General features: G+C 42.5%; 1 protein-coding gene across 1 annotated transcript; it reads left to right on the top strand.

Annotated features, from left to right (window-relative positions):
- Nucleotides 1-10,238: 10,238 nt before the first annotated feature.
- Nucleotides 10,239-11,632, top strand: LOC130020256 (eukaryotic translation initiation factor 2 subunit 2-like). Its single transcript, XM_056110870.1, has one exon. The coding sequence runs from the start codon at nucleotides 10,340-10,342 to the stop codon at nucleotides 11,357-11,359; it is 1,020 nt and encodes a 339-aa protein (XP_055966845.1). The 5' UTR covers nucleotides 10,239-10,339; the 3' UTR covers nucleotides 11,360-11,632.
- Nucleotides 11,633-12,182: the final 550 nt, after the last annotated feature.

Here is a 12,182-nt window from a genome sequence, read left to right as displayed (position 1 = left end):
TTGAACCCAGATTGGCCATGTGCAAGGCAAGCACCTTCCCCTACACTCCCTCTCTCTGGTCCCTCCCATATGGATTTTAATGTAGTCTTTATTTTTCATGAGTAATTCCAACTTCAAGGTATATCAAGAAAGAAAACTGCCAAAGAGTTTCATGGTTGGGAGTATGGTGATCCCAACAGGTCAATCTGTACCTGTGAGGCGAGTGCATCAGCAGCCTAATAGCAGCTTCAGACTTCCAGATACCCCCAAATTGCTGCTGTGCCTTTGGCCAGACTCCAAAAACTTGGGGAGAAGTTTACCAAAAAAGTAAACGGCCAAAAATTAGGTATGTGGGAGACACACCCACAAACCCACCTCTGGCTCAGCTATATACTTGGAGGCATGGCCTCTCTGGTTCCTGATCAAACTGCTTAACAAACATGGTCCCAGAGACTCAGAAACAAATCTCGAAACCCAACGGCTTTTGGCAGAAGTGTGTCTAGTCTCTGCAGTAGGTTACTGGCGCCGGGCCACCTCAGGGGGGAAAGGGTGCTGTCCCTCTGCCTGTTCCCCCTGGTGGCCCGGTGGCCACCGTCCTCCAGAGGCCACTGGACAGTCAGGTTTGGGCCCTCAGTGATGAGACACATGGGGCCTCACAGGATGCGGGTGGAGCCAGCTCTTTCCTCCCCGTCCGAACGATACCCCGAGTTTCCACCCACAAATGGCCTTTCTGGCTCCTGATCAAGCTGCTTAATGGCCATGATCCAAGAGACTCAGGAACAAATCTCGGAATACAGCAGGTTTTGACAGAAATCCCTCCAGATTTAAGTGTTAAAATTTCGGAAGTTCAAAATCTCGCAGCCACTACTGCAGCCATGCGACATCATATGTAATTCATAAGCAGCAATAGAAAACAAATTGTCTACTGTTGCCTTTTCAGCAGATCTGAGTGTTGGGGTAAAATCCCAAATAATAATGGTGGGTTGGTGTCAAAATATTCAATGTAATCAAAATAGAGAGAGAGTAATGTGGAAATCATCTGCCCCACAGGTGGGGGGGGGGGTGTAGGATGGGGATTTACTGGGGGTTTTGGTGGTAGAGAATGGGCACCAGTGAAGATACGGGTGTTTCATTGTATGACCTAGACTTAAACCTGAAAACTTTGTAACTGCTCTCACGGTGATTCAATAAATAAAATTATAAAAAATGAAAAAAATAAAAGTAAAGTGAAGTTCATACCCAATTCAATCAGCTAATCAGTGGCTGAATAAATAGCAGTACTCCTACATCACTTAATCACTTAATCACTTAACTTCCCGTTAGTCGTCGATTTGCTCGAGCGGGCGCCAGTAACGTCTCCATTTGTCCCTGTCGCGTGCTAGTGTAGCCCAATGGCATCTGTTCGCTCTGGGAACATGAAGAGCCTCAAACCGATCGTTCATGATCTTGACGAAGAAGTCTGACCATCTGGTAGGTGGGCGGCCACGCGGTCTTTTGACATCCCGTGGAATCCAGTCAGTAACAGCTCTAGTTCAGCGGTCGTCTTTAAATCTCATTACGTGACCAGCCCATCTGATTTTTGACACCTTCGCAAATGAGACAGCGTCCCTGATTCTTGATCGTCGACGGATGTCAGAACTCCGGATTCTTTCTCTCATTTGAGTGAAACATGATATTCCAGGCATAGCTCTTTCTATTCTTCTCTGGGAGACCTGAATAGTGTTCTCATCTTGTTTGCGTAGGGTTCAGGTCTCTGAGGCATATGTTAATGCAGGAAGAACAGTGGAATCAAAGAGATGTGCCCGGAGCCGGAGGTTCTTCGTCCTCTTAGCTATTTCCTCGACGTTCTTGAAGGTGTTCCAAGCCGCTCTCTTCCTCCTGCGCAGCTCGGGTGCCAGGTCATTTGTCATGTTGACTTCTCGACCTAGGTACACATAGCTGTTGCATTCGGAGATGGTCATTCCGTTGAGAGCGAAAGGGGCATCAGGAACAAGGCTGTTTCTCATAAACATTGTCTTCGTAAGATTCAGATGTAGTCCTACCTTTCCACATTCACGGTCAAAGTCGGCCAGCATTTGTGCCACTTGGCTGATGTTTGGTGTTATTAAAACAATGTCATCAGCAAAGCGGAGGTGGTGTAGTTGCCGACCATCTATCTTCACTCCCATTCCTTCCCATTCCAGTCGTCACATGATGTTCTCGAGGGTGGCACTGAAGAGTTTCGATGAAATGGTATCACCCTGCCGCACCTCTCTCTTGACATCAACGATCACTTCTTTGTAGAATGGTGAGATCCGGTAGTGAATCTGCAATACAGCTCATGGAGGATCTTGATGTATTGGGCTTGAATGCCGTGATTGGCTAGGGCTTCAATGACCGCTTCCGTCTCAACAGAATCAAAGGCCTTCTTTAAATCAATGAACATTAAACAGAGCAGCATCTTGAACTCCCGAGAAACCTCAATGAGTTTGGTTATTGTGTGGATATGGTCGATGGTGCTGAATCCTTTGCAGAACCCGGCTTGCTCGCATGGTTGTCCTTCATCTAGTGTTCTGCCAATCCTATTTAGGATGACTCAAGTGAACAGCTTGTAGATGACAGACAATAGGCAGATAGGGCGATAGTTGCCAATGTCATGGATGTCTCCCTTCTTGAACAGTAGTACGGTCCTGCTGGTTTTCCATTGGGACGGAACCTTGCATTCAGACAGGTAGCGAGTGAAGAGCCGAGCCAGTGTGTTGATGAGTACTGATGGCAGGTTCTTCAGGTGTTCAGGTCTGACCTTGTCTGGGCCGGGTGCTGTCTGTTTCTTTACCGAAGAAATGGCGTGTCGGATTTCGGAAGGGAGAATGTTGGGAACGACATATCCATCCTTTGGAATTTGGTAAGTCGGCAAGTGGACATGGCTATCAAAGAGATTTGAGTAGAAGTCATGGATAATCTTCTCCATTGCCGTTCTGGAGGATGTGATGGATCCATCAGGGCGTTGGAGGGCAGTCATCTTGGTCTTATAGTTGGCGAAGGACAGGCAGGCGTAACGAATACTTTTCCCAGCTTCTGCCACATCTACCAGTACTTCTGCTCTTTTCTCTTTGAGGTCTTCCTTGATTGCATCTCTGCACTGCTTTGCAAGCTTGGATGTTAGCTTGCGGTTGCCTGAGGCATGCGCCAAACCACGCTGGCGAATTAGCTCAAAAGTTTTCGAAGACAGGCGTTTTTTTGTGGCTATCTCTCTCTTGGTGTTCCTCGCACATTCATGGAGGTGCTGAACCAGTCGATCGTATTCCTCATCAATGTTGTCAACAATGGCATCTTCCCATGTTGCCGCAATAGTGCAAAAGAGTTCCCAGTTGGTGGTCATTCTGGGAGTTCTCTTTTTGAACTTTGCAGCCCTTTCTCCCCACTCTGTGAAGTAGAATTTTGCATGAAGGAGACGGTGGTCCAATCCCATTCGAGATTTTGGGACAACAGCGACATCGGTCAGGCAAAACCGTCGATTGAATATGATGTGGTCTATTTTGTTGTGGAATCGTCCACCGGGAGACTCCCATGTCCAACGTTTAGATTCTGCCTTCTGGAACTGTGAGTTACCATGGATGGTCCGAGACTCACGCACAACTGAAGACCTACAGAACAAGATAAGCGGAACTCTCTGAGACCTTGGACTCCAGCTCGGCGGACCCAGGGACAGAGTTTCTCTGCTTGCTCCCACCAACCACAGGTGACAAAGGGATTCTAATCAGGAGCCCCACCCTACCCTGCCCTGTCTGCTTCCATCAACCACCCAGGGATCGTATTGGGCACAGAAGACCCACCCTACCCAGATAAATACCCCACTGGCAGACTTCCACTATCGACACTACCTCCACTACCCAGCCATCGCCACACTCCAGGACGCACGACACATAATAAGACACTAAATACCCATCTTCCGGAATTGTCATACCATATTTGATAGGGTTCAAATATGGTAACACCTACAAGGATGATTAGAGGTCGCCCCAAAAGCCTCTATCCCTCTCGGAAAGACTGGCAAGCTACCGAGAGTATTCCGCCCGCACAGAAGAGCCTGGCAAGCTATCCATTGTATATTCGATATGCCAAAACCAGTAACTACAACTGGTCTCATTCACCTGACCCTGAAGGCTTCACTGACATGGCAGCACTGAGAAGGATGAGAAAGGAGAGGCCGACAAAATCTCAAGGCCGAACTAGGCTGCCACAACGAAGGAAGACAAAAATGATCATCTGTACTTTCAATGCACGTACGCTAGCATCAGATACATCCATCGAGGACCTGATGGTACAAGCGCGAATGATCAAGTACGACATCATTGGTCTGACCGAGACAAGAAGGCACGAATCTCACCATGCCGTTTTCGACACTGGAGAAGAATTGTTCCTCGGAACAAATGATAAAAGAGGTGTCGGAGGCGTAGGTGTCCTTGTCAACACAAACTTGGCCAAGAGCATTGATTCATTCGAATGCCTAACAACCTGAATCGGACATTTACATTTGAATAGATGTGGCTCACTGCCTGCAGTTTCTGTCTTCGTTGTTTATGCACCAACATATCATTATGATGAAAGAGAAATCGAGAAGTTCTACATGGAGCTGGAGAAGTTCTATAAAGAAGACCACACCTTCTACAAGATCATTGTGGGTGATTTTAATGCCAAGATAGGACCGAGAAGATCAGCTGAAGAACTTCACATCGGAACCCATGGCCTAGAATGGAACGAACAGGGTGAGAGACTGTCTAAGTTCATCATGTCGACCAGGACCATCCATGGTAACTCACAGTTCCAGAAGTACTCTTACATAAAAAAAAAAAGAGTTTCATGGGATATGTGGTCCATACATAAAAGAACATTGTATTTATTTTTGTCTCTAGACAAACACTATTCCACTAAGAAGGTCTTTTTATCTATTTTTAAATGCAAAAAAAAAGATTATGAAGTTTTATATTTAATAAAATATCCAAATTTAATAAAATCCCTAAACTGCCATTTTCTACACTTGTCAATCACTTCCTGCCTTCTTTCCATCCATTTTCCATGAGAAGTGTACAATCCGTGTGCAAGTGTACAACCCAGGGCCACTCCTTGTGATTTTTAGCCAACCCCAAGGTTACTCTATGCAAGGACCTGAGGATGTGGTGCCACTCTGGCCTCACAATACCACAGGCTATTCAGGTCACTGTGGGAAGGGATGGAATCAAGCCTAGATCAGCTGCACGCAAGGCAAATACCTTCACTCCATGCTATCTCTCCAGCCCCTGTAACTAATATTTATTTTATTTTATAATTTTAAATTTTATTTTATTTTTATAAAGTTCACAATAATTTATTGCATTCCATATCCCACCACCATTACACCTTCCTACTACCTTTATTTCAAATTTTACCACCACCACCACCCAAGCCTTCCCCCAAAGCAGGACCTAATTTATTTTGTATTGCTTGTTATGACTAATCTGATAAAAATGGTTCCAAAAAGTTTCCTTAGAGGAAAGTATGTGAAGATTGTTATATCTCCTCCTGGGGCTATTAAACCCTGAAGTTAATTTTGGTTTTTGTGGGTTTTTTGTTGTTGTTGTTGTTCTTTTGCTTTTTGGTTCACACCGGCATTACACAGGGGTTACTCCTGGCTCTGCACTCAGGAATTACTCCTGGCGGTGCTCAGGGGACCATATGGGATGCTGGGAATCGAACCTGGGTCGGCCGCATGCAAGGCAAACGCCATCCCTGCTGTGCTATTTCTCCAGCCCTAAACCCTGTAGTTAATTTTTAAACAAGTTCTTAGGCGTCCACATCTTCTATTCCAACACCTTATCTTGGTTACAGTTAAGGGAAAGTATAATATAACCTTTGACAAAAACAACAAATGATAATAATAATTGATGACTGTCTCACATTACAAGCAAAATTTCTGTACTGTACAACTAGAAAAGATACATACCCTTCCGGGAATTCTGAGGCATAATTATTCCATCATTCCACAGTCTGTCTGAAGAATAAAATGCAGTACTTTCTTCTCTTAGCCTTATAGAAAGAGTTTCAATTATTAGTAATTATAAGGGAAATACCCTCCAAAGGAGCTCCTCCAGATCACCCCTAAAGAATATCATGTCTGATAAGATTCAATCTCAATGGTAAAAATAAATCTAAACAAAATTGGCGGTAACTTCTGTTACAAACACTTATGTATCTTTTACAGAAAAGGGAAATTATTCCTAATACTGCACCATAGCATTCCTAATACTACTATCATGTACTATCTTCTCCATTTAAAAGACAAAAAAAGAGAGGACAAGTCATTTTCTAACAAATAACAAACATTAAACTGAAATCTAAATGTAAGAATTTCCCCCATTGAAAACATTATTTCTTTTCCTTTTCTTTTCTTCCTTTTATTTCTCTCCTCCTCCTCCTCCTCCTCCTCCTCCTCCTCCTCCTCCTCCTCCTCCTCCTTCTTCTTCTTCCTCATCATCATTCTCATCCTCATCTGTCCTCATACTCCTCCTCCTCTTCTTCTTCTGTGGTTGGTTTTGGGGCAACACCTGATAGTTCTCAGAGCTTACTCCTGGTTCTACGCTAAGGTATCACTCCAGACTGGCTCAGGAAACCATATGGGGTTCCATGGATCAAAACTGGGTCAGCCACCCATGTGCAAGAAAAGCACCTTACTTGCCATACTATCTCTCTTCTGCCCCCGAGAATGTGATTTCTGATACTTTCTACCAACTTAAATTTTTATTTAAGTACAACCACAATTCTACTATAAATTCATCAGGTTTGGAAACAAATAAAATCTTTGACAGTTAAACAAACCCTTACGATTGATTTGTGGGCCAAAATGATCCTCAAATAACAGTGACCACATATACACTAATTATTGTTCCAGGAATTTCATTAAGCACTATAAAAATAATAAGTGCAGATTTTCTCTTTTTTGGGTGAGGAAAGTGAATATCAATAAAGTTAAATAACTTGTGTGCAAGCTTCCACAAAGAACAGAGATCTGACTCCCAATGATGAAGTATGAAAAATCTTTAGCCACAATATTCCTTTCAATATTCCAAAAAGCTAGATCTTCAGTAGTTTCTGTGACAAGGTAAGTACAACACAAAAATTAAATGTAGACAAAATGGTTGTATTCATTGTTTGCCAAGTTTGAGATGTCACACAATGCTCCAAAGAGGCTAAGGTGGTAGAACAAATACATGTGCTTTACTTCATTTGAGCTTAACTAGCACTTAATAAATAGTATCATTAAATATTTCTTTCAGAGTGCTATAAAAAAAGTTATTAAGACACGAAAAACTTTGTGAACCAAGAAATCTTGAGAACCTCTGTTCAAGATTGACTTTCTTTTTTTTTTAAATTTTTTCCCGTTTTTTATAATTTTATTTATTGAATCACCGTGAGAGCAGTTATAAAGCTTTTGGGTTAAAGTCTTGGTCATACAATGAAACACCCATACCTTCACCAGTGCCCATTATCTGCCCCCCAAAACCCCAGTGTACCCCCATCCCATACCCTCCCCCTACCTGCAGGGCAGATGATTTCCAAATCACTCTCTCTATACATTGATCACATTCAACATTTCAACACCAGACCCACCATTATTTTTTGGGATTTTACCCCAACACTCAGATCTGCCAAAAAGGCAACAGTAGACAATTTGTTTTCTATTGCTGGTCATATTGCTGATACACTCTATTGCTGATACACTCTATTGCTGGTCTATTGCTGATACACTCGCCTCACAGGTACAGATTGACCTGATGGCGGCACCATACCCCCAAGATTGAATTTCTAATAAGAGGTAAAGTTCTAATCATGCCGGAACATGGCTAGACAAGTGTTATTTAAATAAATTCATACTTGAATCAAATAATTTTCAATCCAAAATCACACTAGTGTTTATTAATATGATTAAATTAAAATTAAAAATCGAATCTTTTATGGTATGATTGTTCTCAATTGATCATAAAATTTATAACATAAATCATACTAGATGCTTAATAAATTGGCACCAAAAAAATCTCAAAACTTACTTTTCCTCAAGTTCCTTAAACTTGGATTTATCTATATTTATATCTTCATCTTCTTCCAGATGCTGAGAAAAATTGTCTCTCCAATCCATAAGTGCAACTCTTGCATTGGACCGTAGGAATAGGAAATCAGGATCAAAGGATCTTCCACACTATAATAAACATTTTATGTGTTAACAACATTATTCAGATGTCAGTACAACTCAAATTTATCTGCAGGTATTTTGTAATCTATATCATAGCCCCAGTTTCTTTTATAAAAATGAAAGATTTGACAAAATCCTTGTTAAAATCAAAAGATCAAGAATGCACAAAATAGGTTTTAAAATGAAGAACAAAACTGAAATATTTATATGCTCCCACTTCAGAATTCACTATGAAACTATAGAAATCAAGACAGTGCGATACAAAGTTAAGGACAAAGATTAAATGAGCAGAATATAAAACACAGATCAGCCTTTGTCAAACAATTTTAAATATAGGTATCAAAAACAATTAAAAAAGTAAATATTTTTAACAAATGGTGCTGGAAAATCTGGACATCCATAAGTAAAAGAATGAATCTGAACACTCCCCCCAACACATGTTATGTGAAAAAAAAGTTGAATAATGATCAGAGGACTAACTATAAGTACAAAAACTTTTAAACCTCTTGATCACTTGATCACTTGACATCCCGTTACTCATCGATTTGATGAAGCAGCTGCCAGTAACGTCTCCATTCATCCCTGTTGAGTGCTATCCCAATAGCGTCTTCTCATTCTAGGAACAAGAAGAGCCTCAAACCAATCATTCAGGCTCTTGACGTAGAAATCTGACCATCTCGTAGGTTGAGGGCCACGTGATCTTTTGACATCCTGTGGAATCCAGTCGGTAACGACTCTAGTCCAGTGGTTGTCTCCAAATCTCATTATGTGTCCAGCCCATCTGATTTTCGATGCCTTGGCAAACGAGACAGTGTCCATGATTCTTGACCTTTGACAGAGGTCGGTACTCCGGATTCTTTCTCTCATTTGAGTGAAGCATGATACTCCAAGTGTGGCTCTTTCAATTCCTCTTTGGAGACCCAATTAGTGTTCTCATCCTGTTTTCCTAGGGCCCAGGTCTCTGAGTCATATGTTAATGCAGGAAGAACAGTGGAATCGAAGAGATGTGCCCGGAGCCAGAGGTTCTTTGTCCTCTTGGCTATTTCTTCTATACTCTTGAAGGCATTCCAAGCCACTCTCTTCCTCCTGTGCAACTCAGGTGCCAGGTCAATGGTTATGTTGGCTTCTCAACCTCGGTACACATAACTGTTGCATTTGGAGATGTTCAGTCTGTTGAGAACGAATGGAATGTCAGGAACAAGACCGTTTCTCATAAACATTGTCTTCGTGAGATTCAGCTGTAGTCCGACCTTTCCACACTCACAGTCAAAGTCGGCCAGCATTTGTGCTGCTTGGCTAATGTTTGGTGTAATTAGAATGATGTCATCAGCAAAGAAGAGGTTGTGTAGTTGCCGACTGTCTATCTTCACTCCCATTCCTTCCCATTTCAGTTGTCGCATGACGTTCTCGAAGGTGGCACTGAAGAGTTTTAGTGAAATGGTATCACCCTGCTGAACCCCTCTCTTGACATGGATGATCACTTCTTTGTAGAATGATGAGATCCTTGGTTCTGAATTTGTAATACAGCTCATGTAGGATCCTGATGTATTGAGCTTGAACGCCCTCTTTGGATAGTAAGGCTTCAACGACTGCTTCCGTCTCAACAGAATCAAAGGCTTTCTTTAAATCAATGAACTTTAGACAGAGAGGCATCTTGAACTCCTGAGAAACCTCAATGAGCTTGATTATCGTGTGGATATAATCAATCGTGCTGAATCCTTTGCGAACCCGGCTTGCTTGCATGGTTGTCCTTCATCTAGTGTTCTGCCAATCCTATTTAGGATGACTCAAGTGAACAGCTTGTAGGTTACAGACAATAGGCAGATGGGGGGATAGTTGCCATTGTTGTGGATGTTCCCCTTCTTGTACAGTAGTACAGTCCTGCTGGTTTTCCATTGGGATGAAAACTTGCATTCAGACAGGTAGTGTGTGAAGAGCTGAGCCAGTTTATTGATGAATACCAACAGCAGATTCTTCAGGTGTTCGGATCTGACCTTGTCTGGGCCAGGTGCTGTTCGCTTCTTTACCGACAAAATGGCGTGTCAGCCCTGGTGCGGCGGTGGGAGAGCTGTTGGCTGGAGCCGCGCTGCCGTCGGGGCCTGAGGCTGACCCGTCTGACTTCCCGTTCATGCCGTGCCCACTCGAGCCGCAGCCATGTCCGGGGACGAGATTATTTTTGATCTTACTATGAGCAAGAAGAAAAAGAAGAAGAAGAAGCCTTTTATGTTAGATGAGGAAGGGGATGCGCAGACAGAAGAAAGTCAGCCCTCAGAAACAAAAGAAGTGGGACGAGAGCCAGCCGAAGACAAAGATGTAGAAGCTGATGAAGAGGACAGTAGGAAAAAAGATGCTTCTGATGATCTAGATGACTTGAACTTCCTCAATCAGAAGAAAAAGAAGAAAAAAACAAAAAAGATATTTGATATTGATGAAGCTGAAGAAGGTGTAAAGGATCTTAAGATTGAAAGTGATGTTCAAGAAACTGCTGAACCAGAGGATGACCTTGACATTATGCTTGGAAATAAAAAGAAGAAAAGGAAGAATGTTAAGTTCCCCGATGAGGATGAAATATTAGAGAAAGATGAAGCTTTAGAAGATGAAGACAGCAAAAAAGATGATGGTATCTCATTCAGTAACCAGACAGGCCCAGCTTGGGCAGGCTCAGAAAGAGACTACACGTATGAGGAGTTACTGAATCGAGTGTTCAACATCATGAGGGAAAAGAACCCAGATATGGTTGCTGGAGAGAAAAGAAAATTTGTGATGAAACCTCCACAGGTTGTCCGAGTAGGAACCAAGAAAACTTCTTTTGTCAACTTTACAGATATCTGTAAACTATTACATCGTCAACCCAAACATCTTCTTGCATTTTTATTGGCTGAATTGGGTACAAGTGGTTCTATAGATGGTAATAACCAGCTTGTAATCAAAGGAAGATTCCAGCAGAAACAGATAGAAAATGTTTTGAGAAGATATATCAAGGAATATGTCACCTGTCACACATGCCGATCGCCAGACACAATCTTGCAAAAGGACACCCGACTCTACTTCTTACAGTGTGAAACTTGTCACTCTCGATGCTCTGTTGCCAGCATCAAAACCGGCTTCCAGGCTGTCACAGGCAAGCAAGCACAGCTCCGTGCCAAAGCTAACTTATTTGCTAATCACCACTGATTTTTCAAAGTGTGTTGTGGAGATTTGGCTGGACAGGTTTACCATCAGAAAGGATATACCATTGTATTAAAACAAGATAGAAAAGCTGCCAACGTCTTTGGCACATGGCTGGTTGGTCCGAAATCCTTGGCGGATGCTGATGCGCAAGCTGTTGACATACTCATTGCCTACTTTAACAACTGTCAGAAACATGATGGGGTAAGGAGATGCTTTTTTAAAATCCTTCATAGACTTCTGTAAAATGCAAGATAAATTAAAGTTATTATAACAGTGGGAAAAAAAACAAAAAAAAACAAAAAACAAAATGGCGTGTCAGATTTCAGAAGGGAGAATGTTGGGAACGACATATCCATCCTGCAGAATTTGATATGTGAGTAGGTGGACGTGGCAATCAAAGAGATCCAAGTAGAAGTCATGGATAATCTTCTCCATTGCCCTTCTGGAAGATATGATAGATCTATCAGGACGTCGGAGGGCAATCTTCTTGGTATTGTAGTTGGTGAAGGACTGGTGGGCATTGTGAATGCTTTTCCTGGCTTCTGCCACATCTGCCAGCACTGTTGCTCTTCTCTCTTTGAGGTCTTTCTTTATCACTTCTCTGCACTGCTTTGTGAGTAAGGACGTTCGTTTGTGGTTGCCTGAGGTATGCACCAAGCCATGTTAATGAATAAGCTCAAGAGTTTTTGAAGACAGGCGTCTTTTTGTGACTATCTCTCTCTCGGCGTTCCTCACACAATCATGGAGGTGCTGAACCAGTCAATCGTATTCCTCATCAATGTTGTCAATGACAGCATCTTCCCATGTTGCCGCAATAGTGCCAAAG

The sequence above is a fragment of the Sorex fumeus genome, unplaced genomic scaffold (assembly GCF_029834395.1).
Source record: "Sorex fumeus unplaced genomic scaffold, SorFum_2.1 ptg000011l, whole genome shotgun sequence".
In the NCBI taxonomy this organism is placed as follows: domain Eukaryota; kingdom Metazoa; phylum Chordata; class Mammalia; order Eulipotyphla; family Soricidae; genus Sorex; species Sorex fumeus.
This window is presented reverse-complemented; position numbering and strand designations above follow the sequence as displayed.